The sequence below is a fragment of the Xiphophorus maculatus genome, chromosome 22, assembly GCF_002775205.1.
Source record: "Xiphophorus maculatus strain JP 163 A chromosome 22, X_maculatus-5.0-male, whole genome shotgun sequence".
NCBI lineage: Eukaryota > Metazoa > Chordata > Actinopteri > Cyprinodontiformes > Poeciliidae > Xiphophorus > Xiphophorus maculatus.
In genome coordinates this window covers 4,209,951-4,229,973 of record NC_036464.1, presented here as the reverse complement: position 1 = coordinate 4,229,973, position 20,023 = coordinate 4,209,951, and the positions used below count along the sequence as shown (strand labels likewise).

The window sequence follows — 20,023 nt, the reverse complement described above, 5'->3', positions numbered from 1 at the left end:
ACTCATCAGCTAAAAGAGCTAGTGATGAACCATTGACAGTTTATAGTTAACTTCCACCAATGTAATGGTGGAAGTTGATCTTTATTGTTGATTAAAACAATGATGGAATGGTACCATTGTTGAATATTGGTTTTGTTTGATTAAAACTAATAAAACCAAAAAAAGCACACATTTTAAAAATGCTTAAACTAGATTTATTTTTCTAAGTTATTGGGGATTTTGTTAAATAACTATTATCTCTTAGCATATATATATACACTGCCTGGCCAAAAAAAAAATCGCCACCTGGATTTAACTAAGCAAATAGGTACAAGCCTCCTATTGGATAAGTGCTGCATAGGCGATTATCTTTCAGCTGACAACAAGTTATTTAACCCCAGCTGATGCAATGAGTAACTCCTCATTTCTTAAACAACCATGGCAAAAGACACATCCTGTGGTCGTGGAAAAGACGTTAGTCTGTTTAAGAAGGGTCAAATCATTGGCATGCATCAAGCAGAGAAAACATCTAAGGAGATTGCAGAAACTACTAGAATTGGGTTAAGAACTGTCCAACGCATCACTAAAAACTGGAAGGACGGTGGGGAACCATCGTCTTCCAGGAAGAAATGTGGTCGTAAAAAAATCCTGAATGATCGTGATCGGCGATTACTTAATTAAACGTTTGGTCAAATCAAATCGAAGAAAAACAACAGCAGAACTCAGGAGTATGTTTAATTGTGAACGCAAAAGCATGTCCACACGCACAATGCGAAGGGAACTCAAGGGGTTGGGATTGAACAGCTGTGTAGCCGTAAGAAAACCTCTAATCAGTAAGGCTAACCAGAAAAAAAGGCTTCAGTTTGCTAGGGAGCATAAAGATTGGACTCTGGAGGAATGGAAGAGGGTGATGTGGTCTGATGAGTCCAGATTTACCCTGTTCCAGAGTGATGGGCGCATCAGGGTAAGAAGAGAGGCAGGTGAAGTGATGCACCCATCATGCCTAGTGCCTACTGTCCAAGCCTGTGGGGGCAGTGCTATGATCTGGGGTTGCTGCAGTTGGTCAGGTCTAGGTTCAGCAACATTGTGTGCCCAAAGAATGAGGTCAGCTGACTACCTGAATATACTGAATGACCAGGTTATTCCATCAATGGATTTTGTCTTCCCAAATGGAACGGGCATATTCCAAGATGACAATGCCAGGATTCATCGGGCTCACATTGTGAAAGAGTGGTTCAGGGAGCATGAGACATCTTTTTCACACATGGTTTGGCCACCACAGAGTCCAGACCTTAACCCCATTGAGAATCTTTGGGATGTGCTGGAGAAGGCTTTGCGCAGTGGTCAGACTCTCCCATCATAAATACAAGATCTTGGTGAAAGATTAATCCAACACTGGATGGAAATAAATCTTGTGACACTGCAGAAGCTTATTGAAACAATGCCACAGCGAATGCGGGCTGTAATCAAAGCTAAAGGCGGTCCAACAAAATATTAGAGAGTGTGACCATTTTTTGGTGGCGACTTTTTTTTTGGCCAGGCAGTGTATATTTTTCATTAGATCATAATTGAGCTCTTAGGCATTGACTAAATCTCAAATTATTTTGCTAATTAGTGAAATTAAATTTTACAAACATGTCATCAGTAGCACCAGACATTACATTTGCCTAGCAGGAAAAACAAATTTGAAGTAAAAATGAGTGTGAACTTCCAGAGGAATAATGAGATTCCCTGTAGCTCTTTCTATTGTATTATTATGTTTAGCTCTGATAAAACAGCACAGCATCACTGTTGTTTTCTCCTATCAAGATAAAAGCTCTGCAGCATATTGGCCGATACTGCAGTGCCTGTGAATACAAATACAAATAATATACATGGTGATAATGAAAGTATTCTTTAATCAAGACGCAAGATTTCCTCTAATTGTGCTTTAAAATTGACATTTTCACTGATAGTTGGCATCACAGATAGAGAAAAGATATATTTGCAAATAGCTTTTAAGTCTAAATAGACCAACCTTTTTGGAATAGTGGTCTATTTTGACACTAGAGACTTGAGGCTTGATTTGGCATATTTTTTTTAGGTATGTTTCATGGCCTTCTCTTTGAAGGCCATAATAATTTGCCACTATCATCCAAACACATTTGACAGAAACACTTGCAAACCCGTCGAAGTATTAATGTCAATACTGTCTAAATGTTTAGCAATAGTTTTACCTTTGTTTTTAAGATGGTCCTGTGACGGTGGGAATGAGTTTGGACATCGCTAGCATTGACACCATTTCTGAGATTAACATGGTAAGCTACTCACTCTATAATGAATACATTCGTTATTTAGTATTACATGCAAACATTTGATGGATTGTTGTGGACATTATTGCTTTGTGTTGTTTCACTGTGTCGTAAATTAAATTAACTGCAATGAACCAACAAAGTGGTGGATCCACAATGCTGGCTTTTTTTTAGATTTAAGACTTCAGTAGTTTCTAGGTAGTTATACATTTTTGATTTAAATGCACATTTTTGCATTCAAACCAACTATTACAATGACATTTATGCAAAAATCAAGCATTGCACAGACAATTCCTGCTGCTATACTGAATCTAATTAAGGGGACCACTACCACTTTTACAAATTTATAAATGAATAGATGGATTTAGAAAAAGATCTGTTGTGATTATTTTAATTACATGACACATTAATATTTAAGGTAAAATGAAAATAGTTAAGAGTCCCATGGTAACTCTATAGGAGCTAGAGACTTTTACAGCTCGGATAGAATAATCTCTTGACAGTACAACTGTCACTTGAGCACTCCCCTAATCTGGGATTTATGGAAGACTGGCAAGAAGAAAACCATTGTTAAAAGAAAGCTGTGAAAGTCCTACTTTCAGTTTGCTGCAAGCCATGTAGGGGACACAGCAAAGTTGTGGAATAAAATGCTCTCTTCAGATAACACCGTGTTTGGACATGCAAAAGTATATGTGTGGTGATAAAGAAAAACTCAGAAACATGATGTCTCTCTGGACAACAGAGACTATAACTGAAGACTACCTTCCAACAAGCAACGCTAAGCATAAACCCAGAGCTACAGTGTAATAGTTTACGTTAAAGTGTATATTTATGTGTTGAAATGATCCAGTCTAAGTTCAGACTTACATTGTATTGAAAATATGTTGCATGGTTTGAATATGGTTGTTCTAAGATCCAATCGGACATTGAATTGTTTTGCAAGAAAAAAATAAATTGACCAAATATGCAATAAGTGGGGCTGAATAGATATGGGAACTACAATTTTCAGATTTCCATCTGTTAGATAAAAAAATAAAAGGAAATATTGCATCGTTTACTTTAGTTATGTGAAGTAAACGTGTTCGCACTCAGTGTTTTGCACAGAAAGTCGGTCTTGTTTTTCAAAAACCCGAGCAGACCTGCTGATTTGAGGCCATGCTGTGGATAATTGTGGCCCCAGGCACAGAGGGCCTCCAGGAACCGATTTCATCCACACAAATCAAGCAGCCAACATGACTGTCAGCCTGTTATTGACATGCCTGTTAAAAGTATCTGATGAACTTGTTTTCCCAATTCTTGCAGGACTACACGGCCACCATATTTCTCCGCCAGCGCTGGACGGATGAGCGCTTGGTGTTTGAGGGCAACAAGAGCCTGAGCCTCGACGGGCGCCTGGTGGAGCTTCTCTGGGTGCCGGACACTTTTATTGTTGACTCCAAAAAATCCTTCCTGCATGATATCACCGTGGAGAACAGACTGATCCGCATCTTCCCCAATGGGACCGTCCTTTATGCTCTGAGGTGGGCTAACAAAGAAGCATTGTTGGTCATTTGTTTTGTTTCGTTTTTTATTCTTCTTCTTCTTCTTCTTCTTCTGCTCCAGCAGATAATAGAAAAGTAGGCCAGGGAATCAAGAAGAAACAGGCTGAGGGAGGAAGCGTGGGCTGAATTTGAGATTATGTGATTGCAACACCGGGAGTTATATCACTCTATTACTCGACTATTGGATTGTCTGAGTCCAGAAGCTCTTGATGTGTGGATAGTGTGAGCATCACCAAGTCCAGTTTGGATGTGTAGCGCAGATATTGTGTTGTATGAATGACAAGCCTTTGGCAGAGTTTGCCATTCTTATTAAATATTCTAAGCCAAGTACATGTTGTACATTTTCCAGTTATATTTGATGTGTGAGTGTCAACACTACATTCATGATGTTCTGAATTGCACTATAGGAGAAAGAAAGTACACCATGTTTCTAATTCTAGAGTCTTATGTATCAAGAAATGCTAAGAAAGCAATCTGATTATTTGAGTTCAACTTTAGGTATGAAAAAACACAAATAATTTTATACTTTGATTAGTGACTATAAACACAAAGGGACTATGAGAAAGCTATTGATCGAAAGATAAGTACAATGTTTATTTTAGGAATTGCTGTGCAGTTCAGTTTAAATCCAATAAGAGCATTTTACTTTTCTTTCTGTATCTTCCTGAAAAGAAGCACTTAGTTTCACAAGAAGCTTTTTCCTTTTGTCTTTGTTTAATTTATAATTATACTGAAAACATGCAGTGAATCTTTAGGTACTGGAGGTTAGAATTAAATAAGAATTTTGTTAAAAAGATCATTTTTGTCATGCTCTGATACTTAAACCATGAGAATCATAAAGGGATTAAATTTCTATTTCCCAACACTGCAGATATAGAAATGATCAACGAAATGCAACAGTTCCGACTTCAGTTTTGACTTAGTCATATATGTTATAAATACGCAGAAAACAAAAAATGCAAAAGTTGGTTGGCGAGTAGGGGGGCATGTGTGTGTGCAGGCGTGGGGGGGGTGCGCATGTGTGTGTGTTTGAATGGTTTACCCAGGTCTCTCAACATTGTTCCTACGCACCAAACCTTATCTTCAAAAACAGAAAATGTTAACGTTTCCCGTCAAAGTTTTGATCAGTGTTTTCATTCTTGAGACCCGTGTGCACTGAGGACAAGATGACTCCACTTGAAACCTGATCGATACTCGTCTCCGTCTGGCTTCAGGGGCCATTGCTTTTACACAGGAAACCGTGCTCTCGCTGCACCTCAGTGTGACACAGGGAGTGTTGAGGGAAAAGGAGCTCAGCAGTACCAGCAAAAATGAAACAAGCAAAAAGAAAAAAGGAAAGAAAAGGAAGTCAGGAGAAGCATGGCAACCTCTGGGGATTCCAGCTGTGAAAGGGGACAGAGTGAGGTGAGAAATGTATGATGCTGGAGGAAAGAGGAAAAAAGGACAGCTGTGCTAAGTGTTCCACTGCTGGCCAGGAGGGAAAAAGCTACAAATGTCAGAGTGATTGTAGGGAAACTCCCAGCATTTAAATGTGAAGGATTTTAACAAGGCTCTGGGTCCCTTTCTTAGATCATGTATGTCCTTTTATATACTGTGGTAAAATACTGATAAACATTAAGTTAAAGATAAACCAACTTTCATCACAATAAAATCTTACGATGGGACATGGATGATGAAAGTCAAAGTGAAGAATTGATTTGCAGTGAAAATAGCAGAAAGTTTCTTTTAAATCACTGGAGTTTTCACTGCTTAATGCCATTATTTACTGGTCAGTCCTTCATTGCAGTAACAGAATTTTGCTCTGAACAACATCTAATATGCATATTACAATACATTATGCTGACAAATTATCAGAATCAAAATGTAGCTTTAAATCTAGATGATGAGTGTTAATAACTTAGAAATATCTCAGTAATTTATTGCTATATAAATAGCATCGCCCATTGTTATAAAAAGCTTGGTCGAGTAACAACTCTATTAAAATTCTCTTGTCTTCTCCATTTTAAGGCTATTTAGTCTGAGATAATTTGCCTCTCTTTCAGTTTTTCTTAATTATTTTTTTAACCAATTAAAAGTTGCTGAACATCTGGGCCAAATGAAAAAATATACCTTTAAACCATATGGATCGTTGCAGGGTGTGGCATTAGTGAGTTTCTAAAAAGACAATTATATTTTACTTGGTATTCTAGTTTCACCACTGAATATTTGTGCTGTGAAAGGGAGAATTTTTTAAAACTTTCTGTGTAAGATGATTTAATAAAATATTGATGTATTATCAGGCTTTTTTCACATTTTTACCTGAGATGCCAGTACATATAGCATATGGCTCTGAATGCAGTTATTTCTGAAAGAAAAGATTAAAAATGAAGGCCTCCAGAAATGATGCGTCATGGCTGTATTATGTCATCCATTGCAGTGCCTCAACGCCTAATAATTACAGATCTAAGTAGCTGTATAACATCTCTGTGGTAACATATTGATAAATGCCTGAGGAATGCCTAATGTGGCTGATATGACTAATGTGATCTGCTTGTTACTGCTATATAATTAGGATCAATTTGGTGCTTTTGTGGTTTTGTTTATTAATGTTTTGTAAAATTACATTTTGCTTTGAATTTTATACATTTTGCTAACATGCCATGGGATTCATTTCTCATTCATTGCATCTCACACTTTTCATGTTCTGTGGTAAGAATGAGAGCCTTTGATGAGTTTATAGCTGATTAGTGACACCAACTATCATCTCATCAAAGGTAAATGTAAATATGGATTCTAATAAGGGGAAAAAAAACTATTCTCTTTTTTCTTCAGGATCACCACTACTGTGGCATGTAACATGGATTTGACGAAGTACCCCATGGACAAGCAGACCTGCACGTTACAACTAGAGAGCTGTAAGGACACTTCACTCTTTATTAAGAAAATTTGAGCCATGCTTCTTGAAGCAGGGGCAGAGAGTTGGTGGGTGGGTGTGATTTCAAGTGGATGTGATCAAAACGAGGGATCAAACGCATCACTTTCTCTCATCTTCTACATCGCTTGCAAAAGCAAGTGCAGTCTTTGCCCGTGTGTGGGCAAAAAAACAAAAACAAAAAAACCCCACTGATGTCACAGTGCATCAGAAACTGGGACATTTTAGGTAAAAATTGAATAATCTGTTGTGTTTGGCACTGGAACAGCCGACTCCGACTCCGATTAAAAAAACCCCAAACAAACACAAAGCCAGAGAGTTGTGCTTGAAAATGATCTACTTTGTTAGTGAAGAGTTGCTGAGTAGAAAAAGTACAAGCTACACACTTTCTGTGAAGCTTTAAACGTTATACTTTGACAGAGCGTAAGGCTTTTATGTTACTTTAACACGGATAAAGCACAAACAGTCTCTATCCAGCCACACCTTCACTGCCTTGCAGAGGAGTGTGTTCTCACATTTTGTCCTGTTTCAAACACAAACCTCAATGTACTTCACTCAGGCTTTCTGTGACAGACCAAACAAAGAACAACATAATCCTCCGTAAGTGGAACGATCAGTAGACACGGTTTTGAAACTTCTAAAAGTATGGGATGCATTTCTGTATTCAGCTCCCCTCTGTGCTGATAGCCTCACATATCATACGGTGCTTCCCCGTTTTCCCCCTTAGAGATAAGGCGAGGAGGGAGCTCAGTGTAGAGCTGCTTCGTTTCTGCAACAAGCATAGCATGGTGCTGTGGGGCTGGTGTGCATAAATTGAAATATGCATAATTTTTAATTTATGCGTTTTGCATGAGGGCCAGAAAGTTGTGTGTTCGTCTCTGAAAACACTTTCTTTCATGTTTTGATGTGAAATAAGCATACCAACGCCAGAACAAAAGCAAAATATCTGTTGCTATCTTTAGTTAGTGAGAGTATTGTTATCTACAGTGAAATGTATCCTGAACCAAAACGGTCTGAAAAGCCACTTTGAGTGGAAGAAGCCATTACTTCAGAAGCAACACGAGAAGCTGGATTAAAGTTTGCCAATGTGCTCAGGTATAAATTATTCTCTTTGGGTGCACCATCATTCAACCTATGATCCAACTTATACAGTTCAAAAAGCAATTCTGCCTCATATTTGTGAAATATCTGTAAACTTCTAAAGTTTAAGAAAGTTTTATACTGCAAAAACACAAATTCTTACCAAGTACATTTGGTCTGGTTTGCAATTCAATTACTTTAGTATATGAGAAATAAGACAAAACTAAATTACTAGTAACTTTTAAGCAAGATATACTGTAGAAGCTTTGTTTAAGTCAATAATTTCTTAATATTGATGAAAAATTATTAGTTCTAAATGTCTTGTTAGGAGTGAAATAATCTGCCTGTGGAACTGGCACTTTTTTCAATGTTAAGAAATTATTTACTTAAAACAAGCTCTTAAATCTTGCTGAAAAGTCACTAGCAAGTTAGTTTATTATTTTTCAGGTGTGCAAACATACGTGGTAAAACTTTGCAGAATAACAGTTCTTGGGAAAAAAAAATCTTCCTCTTATTATTCTAGCATTTACCAAAAAATAAAAATAATCAAATATGTTACCCTAACTGATTTATAACTGGAACAGTTTGGTCTAATTATATTTGTCTGTATATTAGATATGTTTTTTTTATGTGGGGTCATGAAGTAAAGTAAAGAGTACCTGAAATAAAAAAGTTATTATGATTGAAAGAAGGTGTATTCTTTGGTGACATGGTGGATATAATATGTTGTACATCTTCCTCCACTTTCTATTCCCAGCTGGCTTTAGTTTTTTTTTTTTTTTTTTTTTTCCTGTAAAATGACAGCCAGCCAGGCTAGGCTCAGTCTGATCTCTGCCAGAGGACAACCAAAACCTAAGCTCCACACAAAACCTTTACCTCAAGCTCCAGTGCCACTTAGCTGACAGAAAGACATTTAAAGGATAAAGTCAGTTAACCAAGAGGTGAGGGTTCTTCCTCTGGACCCTCAATAATTCTTGGCTAAATATCTTTTTCTTATCTTTTCCTCCCTCCTCTCAATTCTGTTTCTATCCCTTCCTGATATTCAGTTTCTTTTCTGTATTACATCCTGTCCTCCTCTAGCTGTCCCGGTGTCTCTTTATGAAAATGTATATCCAAGGATTTATTTCTTTTAAAGCCGTGCCAGAATTGGATCCTCTGCGCAGGAGGAGGCTTTAAAGGCAGAGCTGTTGTGGGAGTGTGTGGGGTGTTTAAATTAGGATGCAGTAAAATATTTAGTGCTTCTTGGCAGCGACAGACATAAAAAAAGTGCCATTCTTTTGTAGTGCTTGAAATAAAATGTCGGTGTTGGATGGCACCTTTTGCAAAGTCTTTTGTTAGAATGTGGAACTGAGGGGCTGACTTTTCCACGCCAACGTTTAACTTCCTGTGTCGTGCCAATGCTGCAGGTCAAAAAACGGATCAGTTCTTCCTATAAGAATCACGGTTAGCGACAAAACTGTGATTTGTTGAAGGCATCAAAGTCAACCGTATCCCACATTTAACTGCTTATCAGGGTTCATGTCATCAATCCATGACTTTGGGTTAAGTGAGGTGAAGACTCTAGCAACACTTGAAACACTGAGGAACCAAGTTTATTAACAGACCAACTGGTTTCATCTTCATCTTTTTATATGGGTTAGTACAGGGTGAATGGTGAGAAATGAAGCATAATTTCTGACAGGAGATGACAGGGGTTCAAACTACAATTCTTATTCTCTTACTCCCTCTGCAGATACATTTGGAAAATGCATCTGAGACTTTTAACCTCATTAAATAAGCAGGTCTGGCTTTTAGAACTGAAAATCAACCACATGATGATTCCTATATCCTTACAATATTAGACGTATATGCTGCTACAGTAAACTCTTTCACACATGACTGTGTTCTCTTTGATCATCTGATTTTTTCAGGCCTCCTTTGAACAGTAATTAATTGGGTTATCTCAGTTCTCCAGTGCGCTGTGTTATATGCATGGCTTGTCTTTTTGTGTTATGCTGCGAGGTAAGAGTGATGCTCCTCACCAGGATCTTGTTGCACTCTTTTGCTATCTTCTTTGATTAAGTGAAGGAACAGAAGTACAGTCACTTGCATACGCATAATTTTGAACGTTTTCACACTCTGTCACATTACAACCACAAACTCCAATGCTTGCATGTTATTTAAATTTCAGGAAAGATATCATCACAATTGTAAAGTAGAAGAAAAAGTGTACATTATTTTTAAAGAACTAAAAAAAAAAAAAAAAACATCTGAAAAGTGTGGCATGCATGTGTATTCTATACCCCATGATTCGGTGCTTGCAGAACCATATTAAGGGGTATTTCTCTGCTCTGCATTTCTAGAGACTAAACCTTTTTCCTACTTGTCTTTACAAAAAAGATTAAACTGAGTCAGATTGAAACCAGTGTCGCAATAATTTGCACAGTCACATTTTGGTCTGAACTTTGGATAGGACATTCTGAAACATGAATAACCTTTCATCTAAATCATTCCAGTGTAGTTCTGGCTGCATGTTTAGGTTTATTGAAATATAAACTTCCACCTGACCAGCTGCTAATGTAAGATATGATGTTGCTTTAAAAGTAAAAAAAAAACAAACACACCTATCTTCTTCTTTCCACTTCACACTTTGTGTTATTCTGTTACATAGCTTCCAATAAATCCAGTTGTAATGTGACAAAATGGCTTGATGGGGTCTCCGTCACATGGCTGATCACTTGCATGAAATTCTGCGACATAAACAAAACTCTTGGTATTGATGATACATTTTTAGACAAACTGATGGGAGAGAGAGGATGCAATTGACAGAAGGCAAATGAAAACATTTAAGCACCAATTAAGTATGTTTAGAACGCTTATAGATTCACTTTTAAATGTTAAATTGAGGTCTGGTGTTTTAGCACTTCATTTTGCTTCCCTCGAACGTCTTTCTTGTTGCAGATATTTAGCATTATGCCCAGTTTACCAGGCCCCCACTGTGAAGCTCCATTCCTAAACAACCGAGTCTTAATAAGATCAGAACATTGCACAGCTATTAGCCTTTAACATTCCCTGCTGTTTCTCTCATTGCCACTTCAGACTTTAGCAAAGGAAACATCAGTTATTCTGTTGCTATAAAATCCACAGCTGTAGCACTGATTTAATGCTCATGTGTGCATGTTTATGGGTTTGTTCCACATTTCAAAAGGAACTCCAGTTATTTAGGTGCATATAAACACATTCTTTCACATTACAAAGTGCAAACTAACTTATTTATTTATTTATTTATTTATTTATTTATTTATGTGAATTTGTGGAACAAGTCATCAAATAGGAAAGGAAAGAGACATTCGATGATGTAATATTCCAGCTCATACATAACACAGAAACACGTTGTAGCCAAAGAGATTAGCAATAACGTCATTCAACACAGAATAAAAACAAAGGATTAAAACTTGGTCTGGCTACATTCTATAGACACAAACTTAAAAGAAAAGATTTCATCTCTTTACTCTTTTTCAGGGGGCTACAACATCAACGATGTCATGTTTTACTGGACCCGAGGAAATGAGTCGGTCAGTGGCTTAGACACCCTCCAACTGGCTCAGTACACCGTAGAGGACCACTACACATCTGCCTCAGAAGCTGTCTATGAAACAGGTGAGAATGAAGACTAAATATTTGACTAATGTTTGAGTTTGGCTCAAAAGAAGTGCCTTATCTTTGAATATTTAGAATTATACCATTTAGGTAAGTTTATGCCACTTCTGCTAAGCTCAACTGTGCTGGAAATTGGCATCTACATTTTTTCTTTTATTCTTATTTCTTAATTTTTCTCTCTTCCCTTGAAGGCCGTTACCCGAGGCTGGTTTTCCACTTCGAGCTGAAGAGGAGCATTCTGTATTTCATCCTGGAGACTTATGTCCCCTCCAGCTTGCTGGTAGTCCTCTCATGGGTGTCCTTCTGGATTTCCTTATCTTCTGTTCCAGCTCGAATTTGCATAGGTATTCATCAGTTTGCTATGGTGCATCAAATCTGACTCAAGAATATTTTTCTATTATATCTGTCATCTTTTCCAAAACACTGGCGAAGATGACTTTATTCTCGGAAAATCTTTCATGAGATTTGGAACTGTTTTAATTAAAAACTAACGTATGTGACGAGGAACTTCTTTGAACCCCCACCGTTCAGGAGTTCGTGAATCACATTGCAGTTAAAGTGGCCTGTGATTCTAGACATATAATTATTCTTTTTGGCTCTGGGTATTGCAGCTCCTCTGTACTCTCTTCAGACAGTTCACAGCCCATCTTGAATGAGTGAAAGACAGTGACTGAATGGATGAATTTCAGATGGAGTCAGGTCAAATCTTGGTTTAGGTTTTGATCTCAAAAATCTCTCTAAATTGATTTTGTTTGAGCTAAGCATTCCAACCCTGAAACCCACCTGACTGCACTCATTCTAACCTTTAAAAGCTGCCAGAATATTAATCATTGAAGCACATGACAGTTAGCTCAATTTTTCATGATGTCTGTATTTGGTCCTCGTTCCCTGTGAATCATTGGTGTTATTTTTTAGAGAATCTCATTAGATTTTTTTTTTTACTCTAGTCTTGTTATTTGAAATTTTATGGCCATGTAAAAAGATAAACTTTACACAAATAAAATTTATTTATTTATTTTTAGTTTTTTGTTTTTTTCTCGTTGGTGTTATTGAACATGATCCAGATGAACAGCTGAAGGTTGGGGAAGTGGGATGGCGCCATCACAATCAAGCCCGTTTTCAATCCATCTTGCTTGTTTGCTATAATGAGCTAAATTATCTGTTTAATGTTTTATCCACTGACCACCTTAACGCTCTTTAACACTTTGTAAATTGTCCAAATTGCAGAGTTTAGAAAATTAAACTATAATTACCATAATCCTTTCATGATTGAGTGTTGACTAGACACTGTAGAATATCTCTATGCAATCATGAGAAAATGTCTTAGAACTGCTAAACACCAGATGAATTTTTGTAGATGCCATCGCTTTTTGCCACTCTATCATAAACATTTTGTCAGTATTAATGTATAATTAAAATTTTGAAATTAAACTTTTATAAATGAATTTGAGTTTACTTATTCAGGAACATTAACTGCATAAAACTCCATTGTACCAGATTTAGCCCTTGGCTTTTTTTTTCTTACATTTGACTAAAACCTTTACATTGCTGGTGTTAAATTTTTTTGCATATTTTAAAAAGAGAAACCATACACCAGTAGATTGCGCCTTTCCAGGATTTTTTTTTTCATAAAACGCAAAGTCTAGAGCAAACCAGAAAAAAGCATTGTGTAGACATTTTCCTAAACAAATCTATACTCGTTGCTTTTAGAATAAATCTATAAGGTAATAAATGTGGAAAGAGAAAGGACAGTTAATACTTTTAGATGCAATACTAAATGGTTTTCAGAAATGTTCAGACCAACGTTTTAGTCATTGAAAGAGAATTTATTTATTTTTGGCTGTTAGAATTTTTGGGGTTTGAATCAGTCATTGAACAACAACATGTTTATCACATATCTCTATAGACCAATGCTGAGTTTATTGTTTGACAGGAGTGACCACAGTCCTGACTATGACCACGCTGATGATGGGAGCCCGGACATCGCTGCCCAATGCCAACTGCTTCATCAAGGCCATTGATGTCTACTTGGGAATCTGCTTTAGCTTCATCTTTGGAGCGCTTATTGAGTACGCCGTGGCCCACTTCTGCACTTTAACTCATGCTGATGCTCACATGCTGATGGTGAGACTATGCTATATATTTAAAAGCATTGTTGTTAATGTTCAATATCATACAACACCGTCTGCAATTATTGACACTCCTGGAAAAGAAAAGAAAAAAGAAAAAATAATATTTTAAGTATTTAAATAGTAGTGAAAACAATATCTCATATTAAACAATAATTGGGACAAAATTAAAATAGCAATAACTTATTATTGCTGTTTCTTTTTGCTCAGTCTTTCGACATCATCTGTACTGGAAACTTATGCTCTTGTATTTTCAGCTCACCATCATCTCAGGCGTCTGAGATGATGTGGAAAAATCATAATTGGTGATTGGCCCAACTGGACGGTGATTTGCTCAGAAACTATCTTAATCTGACTTTACCAAAGCATTTAGGAAATTCAGGAAATGTTCTTTTTGTTGTATGTTTGAAAGGTTAAAAGGTTTTTTATACATCTTTACTGTGCCAATAAATGTGAAGGATGGTGTAACTCTCATCATCCTAGTCATTCTGTTTGCCATAATGATTATCATCTTTGTTGTAATAATCATGTTTATGAACCGTCCAACCACTTATCAAGTTTCTAATCCGTCTTGTGTTTCCATCTGACCTTTGTCCTGCAGTACGGCCACCACATGTACGACATGGACGACGAAATGAACGGCATCGTCACCACCATTTCCACTCACGCCAACAGAGCCAAGAGACGCAAGGAGCCCGCCGTCACTTCCCCGCCGGCTCCTGCCTCGGCAGAACTCAGCGTCAGCCCCTCCAGTCCTTCAGGCAGTGAGCCCAAGCCTGAAGTGTCCCCTCCAGAACCCACCAACTGGTGCCTCACCACTCTTGCCACACTGCGCAAAATCCTCCGCTTTATAAGCTGCTGTCACATTGAGAACCCCCACCACATAGACAACTACTCCAGAGTTACGTTCCCCCTTTCTTTCGTCTTTGTCAACCTACTCTACTGGACATATTATCTGTACTTCTAGTATTGGCTTTAGAGCGGCGGTGTGTCTCTGAGAGTGTAAGGCAAAGACTGTATGTAGACAAGAAGTGTATTTTACTGTATGTATGTACAGAAAGCATTAACAAGGTGTGTTCTGAGATGGGTTTATACCGTTTCTACATTTGGTTTCATAAGCAAAGTAGCAAACTCGAATGAGACCATTGTTTTTATTTATCTATTTATTTATTTAGTTATTTAATTAATACATGTAGAATTGCAGCTTCATTTTGAATAGTAAAACAGGTGCATCTCAGTAAATTAGAATATTATTGATAGTTGAAATAGCAGTCCGGTGAAAAGTATCCCCATTTTTACAATATAAATGCTCAATAATTGGTTGCTGCTCTTTTGAATGAACAGCTGGATCAGTGTGGCACGGCATGGAAACTCGTTCTCTTAATGACATCCTTTAACTACTCTGATTGTTGGCTCTGGTGTCGTTTGTCTTCTTCTTGACAATACTTCATAGATTCTGTATTAGGATTATGTTAGGATAGTTTGCTGGAAATCTTAACAAGGATCTCCATATTGTTTGTCATCAGAGGGAAGCATAAGGAGCTCTAAATGTTGGTTGTTGCTCTGACGGCTTGGTAAAACAGGGTGGAACAACACAGGCAGATGTTATTTTTTCCAAAATCAGTGAAATTTCCACAGTCAGTTTTATGAAGAGCTCCGCTAAAAAAAAAGGCTGCACCTTTACTTTTTTCCTTCCACACAACCTTTCAGTAAAATACTAACATACAAAACTCAACCAACTTGATAATAACAAATTCTTATTTCTTGCAAATTAGAAGTCTTCGCCTTGATTGTCAAGGCTGATATTTTTTAGATTCTAGCTATGTTTTCTGTGATTGGTCTGATGTAATATTCAAATTTCTGCAAAATTAAATTTGGAGTTTTTATTAGCTGTAATCAAAATGAACGGAAATGACTAGAAATATACCACTGCATGTAGTAACATTATATTACATACAGGTTTTTAATGATATTTTAATTTACTTAGATTCACCAGTATACTTTTCATTCCTGTTTTTCTAAATAAATCAGTTATTTTGCTCAAAAGAAACGACCAGTTTAATCAGAGAACATAGGGTCTGAACAGTTCTACCAATCGAAAAGCAGGAAAAGGCTATTGCATTCTTTCTACTTGAGATATATTCATTTTAAGATGGAGCTGTGATCCAAGGCTTGGTGACAGATTTCACAAGGGCTGTTATGTGAGAGCAAATTCCCACAGCACTTTGATTTTCTGCTGTGATGGACTGATCATCGATATTTTATAACTTCATCTTCTATTTTCTGGAACATTTAGGAGGAAGTAGAGAAAAAACAAATGGCAGCTGTGAGGTGAAAAAGACCCATCATAGAGTGTGTTAAAAAGAAAAAAACTCTAAACCTTTCTCCAAATGGATGATCACTCCTGCCAGAGCTGGAAAAATCTTTTTCTCTGTCACTCTGTGAGTTGCTTTTTTTTAAAACTAAGTAGTAAGGTTCTGTTTGCTTGCATTTTTTGTTTTTTATTGAGAATACGAATATATATAGTGGCCTTTAATCATTTATAAACCAATTTTATTACAGTAATCATTATATGAGTCTGAAGCCCCCTATATCCACTCCCTATTAAGAAATTGCACATTCTGAATTTTATGAACACAGTACATGTTATTAAATAACACAAAACATAAAAAGAAACTGTAAAAAATGGTCCATCCTAAAATACCAGAGGTATAAAGAAATTATGTGCCATAAATGGTAAATAAATATGCCAAACTGAAAAAAGACACCAGCTTCATATACAAATGGTACAGGATTTTTCTGGATTTTTTTTAAAAGTCTGTCTCTCACAATACAGACCTCTCCATTCTTTGAAAGTGGAAAAATTTTAAAAAATGGAGGCGTCTCAAATACTTTTCCTCCCACTGTATATATCAAACCATTTCCGAAGTAGTATCTAAGTATCAAAAATGGGTTTTTTGGGGGGATATTTAATTATCATAGAACATATTATTATCAACACTGCCTGCTCATGTGATGTTGTGGTAAATTACAATCTTGTCTCCTGAGACTCGCCTTAAATTGAACTAAATTTCCCCACTGAGGGGGAAAAGGAAACATTATTCTCTTCTTAATCAACTCTGTGGTATGAAATAAACCTGACAAAGACAGAAAAACAAATCATTATCACCATATCATAAACTCTGGATGTAGATAGTTAAGCTTTTATTAATTCACACTGTGGTGTCAATGCCCACAGAGCAGGGGTAACAGATTAGACATGTGGATGTGCAGGACTGCCACACTTTAAAGTACAGTGAGATAGTGAGCGATACATTATTTATGCAGTATTTCTCTCTGTGGCTTCAGCAATTGTTTCTCAGTAGTAGTATCCAGGCTTTGTGGAATGGGAATGAAATGGCCAAAATAAATAAAGAGGATGGAAGCCTCTGTGCACTGTGAAAACGAAAACAAAACAGCATGGCATTTCTTGGTTTTCATGATTCAACTTTTACAAAGAAGGGAGAAATCCCATCCCAGTAAATGCTGACATAACCATGATGGGGCAGCAAGTGGCTATAATGTCTTTATTACATTTTAAAAGCCATAAAAAGCATTCTAAGTGTAGCCAGTGATTGTGTTTTTGCAGCAACTTCACATAAAAAAACAATAGGAAACCGCTGTGTCCACTGAACACACATTGAAGTGTAACGGTGATAAGGTCAGAACAAAATATAGGACAAAAGTACACCCTTCATGCATAACATTTTTGTCACTGTGTGCCCACAGTTGATGTGTTTCAAAGAGGGAAATGGGCAAACATTAGGATTTGAGTTTATAGTGCCCTTGTGACTGGGTCAGAGCATCCAATAACCCTGTCTGGAGTGGTCAGTCTCTATTTAAAGTGGTTCAAGGAAGGAGAAGTTGTGACTCTGTGACAGGGTCATTCATGTACAGGCTGTCCTCTGGATAGACTGGATCTATCCAACAGAAAAGCCACTGCTGACCAAATTGCAGATTAATTTAATACTAGTTCTGATAGAAGGGGGCAAGAATACACAGACCCTCATAGTGTGTTGCCCTTCTGACTCCTGTTCAGTGCAGAAATAACCAACAATCTGATGAATTAAATTGTCTTTCACAATCCATGAATGGCCAGGTGAGCGTGCGTTGCCTATCTGGGGAACACAAAGCACCAGGAAGCGCTACAAAAAGAAGGCAAGTTGCATTAGCATGATAATGACAATGTTCTGCTGCAAAATGTCTCTGCAGATGTCACTTTGACTTTGACGCCACCTACCCAAGCATTGTTATAGATCATGTACACCCATGTATGGAAGCAGTGCAGTTGTCTGAATGTACCTTCTTTGTTTGAGGAACACAACAACGTGTTTGAGGTGTTGACTTGGCCTTCAAATCTCCCAAATCTAAATCCATTGGACTGACATGAATCCATAAAGTTTCAGCTAACAGGACTTAGCGGACATGCTTCTAACATTTTACAAGATGCTGCAGCACACCTTCAGCGTTGTAGAGGAGCCCAAGCCTCAACGAGTCAACAGTATTTGGCTGGTGATCACAATGATATGCTTGATCTTGTTCTCTTTGAAAGAAGAACAATTTTATAATTCTGTTAGGGAGCATAAAATATAATATATTTTTTTTAACTTTAACTTAATTTACTTTTGAAATGTATCTTTGGGCTTTCAGTTTTCCCTCTGACTAAGTTATAATGTGGTGACCTCCACCACATTATAATCTGGACAGCAGGTGTAAAATATACCCGATTTCACAATGCCTTGGTTTGTTTGCTCACAGGAATTTGAGCCAAAGAAGATGCTTTCATTATTCTTAGTTTTCCCTTTAGTGTCAAATGCTTAAAGTGCTTTGCTGAAAAGAATCTACCATGATTGTTTTTGTCACTAGAGAATACATAAACTGCATGTTGTAGGCGAGCAGATGAAAACAACAACAGTCAGACCACAGGAGTCAGTTGAACTAAAGAGATGCATGTTTATTTATTGCCGTTTACTCAATATTACTGTGAAAAACTCAAAGTTGGTGAATTAAAACCACAGTTCATTTTTAAAGAACTAATTTTGGGTTTGTCAAAAGGAGAGCTAAACAGTCAATGTACAGTAATGACCTGCTTTAGCTCCACGGTTTTCACTGTCTGCCGTCTACAGACAAACATTTCAATTATTTCTTCTGCCTGATGCTTTATGAAAAATAGAATCTTTTTAGTTTGTATTTTCCTTTCTGCATGGTTTTATGTGTACCTTTTTTCCTTCTACATTCTTTTATTTTGTCTAACACACAGAATTGGTCTCTGTAAAAAGCTAATTGTGAGGACTGGGTTCGTAGAAAGCTCAATGCCAAACATGAGATTTAAAATTTTGAAAATTCAAATTTTCAGACCCTTCCACCAAGCTGTGAGTGACATCTTCTCTGTGGATGTTGGAAAACATTTACTTTTTATATTTAATGTCATCATTATTACTTTGCTAAGCTAGTTAAGCTTAACACGTGCATGTAAATGTGGAACCAAAGAGCCACAACACAGAGAACACCGATCCAGTCATATTTTAAAAACACACTGAATGAACATTGTTTTGGACATTGAATGCTGAAGGACGTCAGTGGGACATCGGAGGGATATATTTAAAGGATAATGGTAAATAGAGACCTTTCATCCTCCAGTGTGGGGGATCTGTCAGTTATAAACTATCAACTGAGAGGACAACTTTACTTTACGGGACATTTTCTTGTCAAATGTATTTATACACAATAGTAACATCCAGTTGCTCTATCTACTGTAAATAAACAATACCACTATGCATGTTTATCTGGTGTATGAATGTGAATAATAGCAATAAAAAGGTTTAATGTGTTATTTGTTGATGCTTTGCCAATTTTGTTTGAAGGTGTTTAAGAAGCTTTTCATGACCTAACAGGAATCCTAAGAGCTGAAGAGCCGACTCATCCTTCAAAAAAGATGAAGACACAGCTTGTAATTTTAATAAAGGAACATTAAAAGACTGGTAATAATCATGACTATTTTGTTAATACTTTTATCAATGAGGAGATAAAAAAAGAAAATACTTTATTGTGCATATCTGTTTAGAAAGGAATACAAACTGAATGGATACTTAGTTCTAATTCTCAAGCAATGCTTCAAATTGACCACAGATCCTGACGAGGTGAAAGAACAATAGTTAAACAAGTGATCATAAGGCCTCTGTGATACATTTTTTGTTTTTTCTGAATATCGCTCAATTCCAAATGCAAAGTGAGGAAGTGTCAGTACATTCCATCCCATGCTAGGAGAGACAAACACTGTTGCTAGTCTCAACGTAACCACTGGGCAAATAGACTGACTGGTGGAAAAGATTTCTACTTGGGGAGAGATGGAGAAAATTAAAAATGACAAATTGAGCAGCTGCCTCTGACACATTATGGGCCCTTTGTCTTCCT

At 37.0% G+C, this 20,023-nt stretch overlaps 1 protein-coding gene across 1 annotated transcript in view; it reads left to right on the top strand.

Annotated features, from left to right (window-relative positions):
• The window catches only part of LOC102219624 (gamma-aminobutyric acid receptor subunit pi-like), a 62,789-nt gene extending 43,192 nt beyond the window's left edge, over positions 1–19,597 (top strand). Inside the window, exons 4-10 of the mRNA XM_023327933.1 lie at positions 2,209–2,276; positions 3,573–3,790; positions 6,623–6,705; positions 11,304–11,441; positions 11,633–11,785; positions 13,375–13,565; positions 14,172–19,597. Of these exons, the coding sequence (XP_023183701.1) occupies positions 2,209–2,276; positions 3,573–3,790; positions 6,623–6,705; positions 11,304–11,441; positions 11,633–11,785; positions 13,375–13,565; positions 14,172–14,537 (1,217 nt within the window). The 3' untranslated portion in view covers positions 14,538–19,597. The remainder of the gene's footprint in view (positions 1–2,208; positions 2,277–3,572; positions 3,791–6,622; positions 6,706–11,303; positions 11,442–11,632; positions 11,786–13,374; positions 13,566–14,171) is intronic.
• Positions 19,598–20,023: the final 426 nt, after the last annotated feature.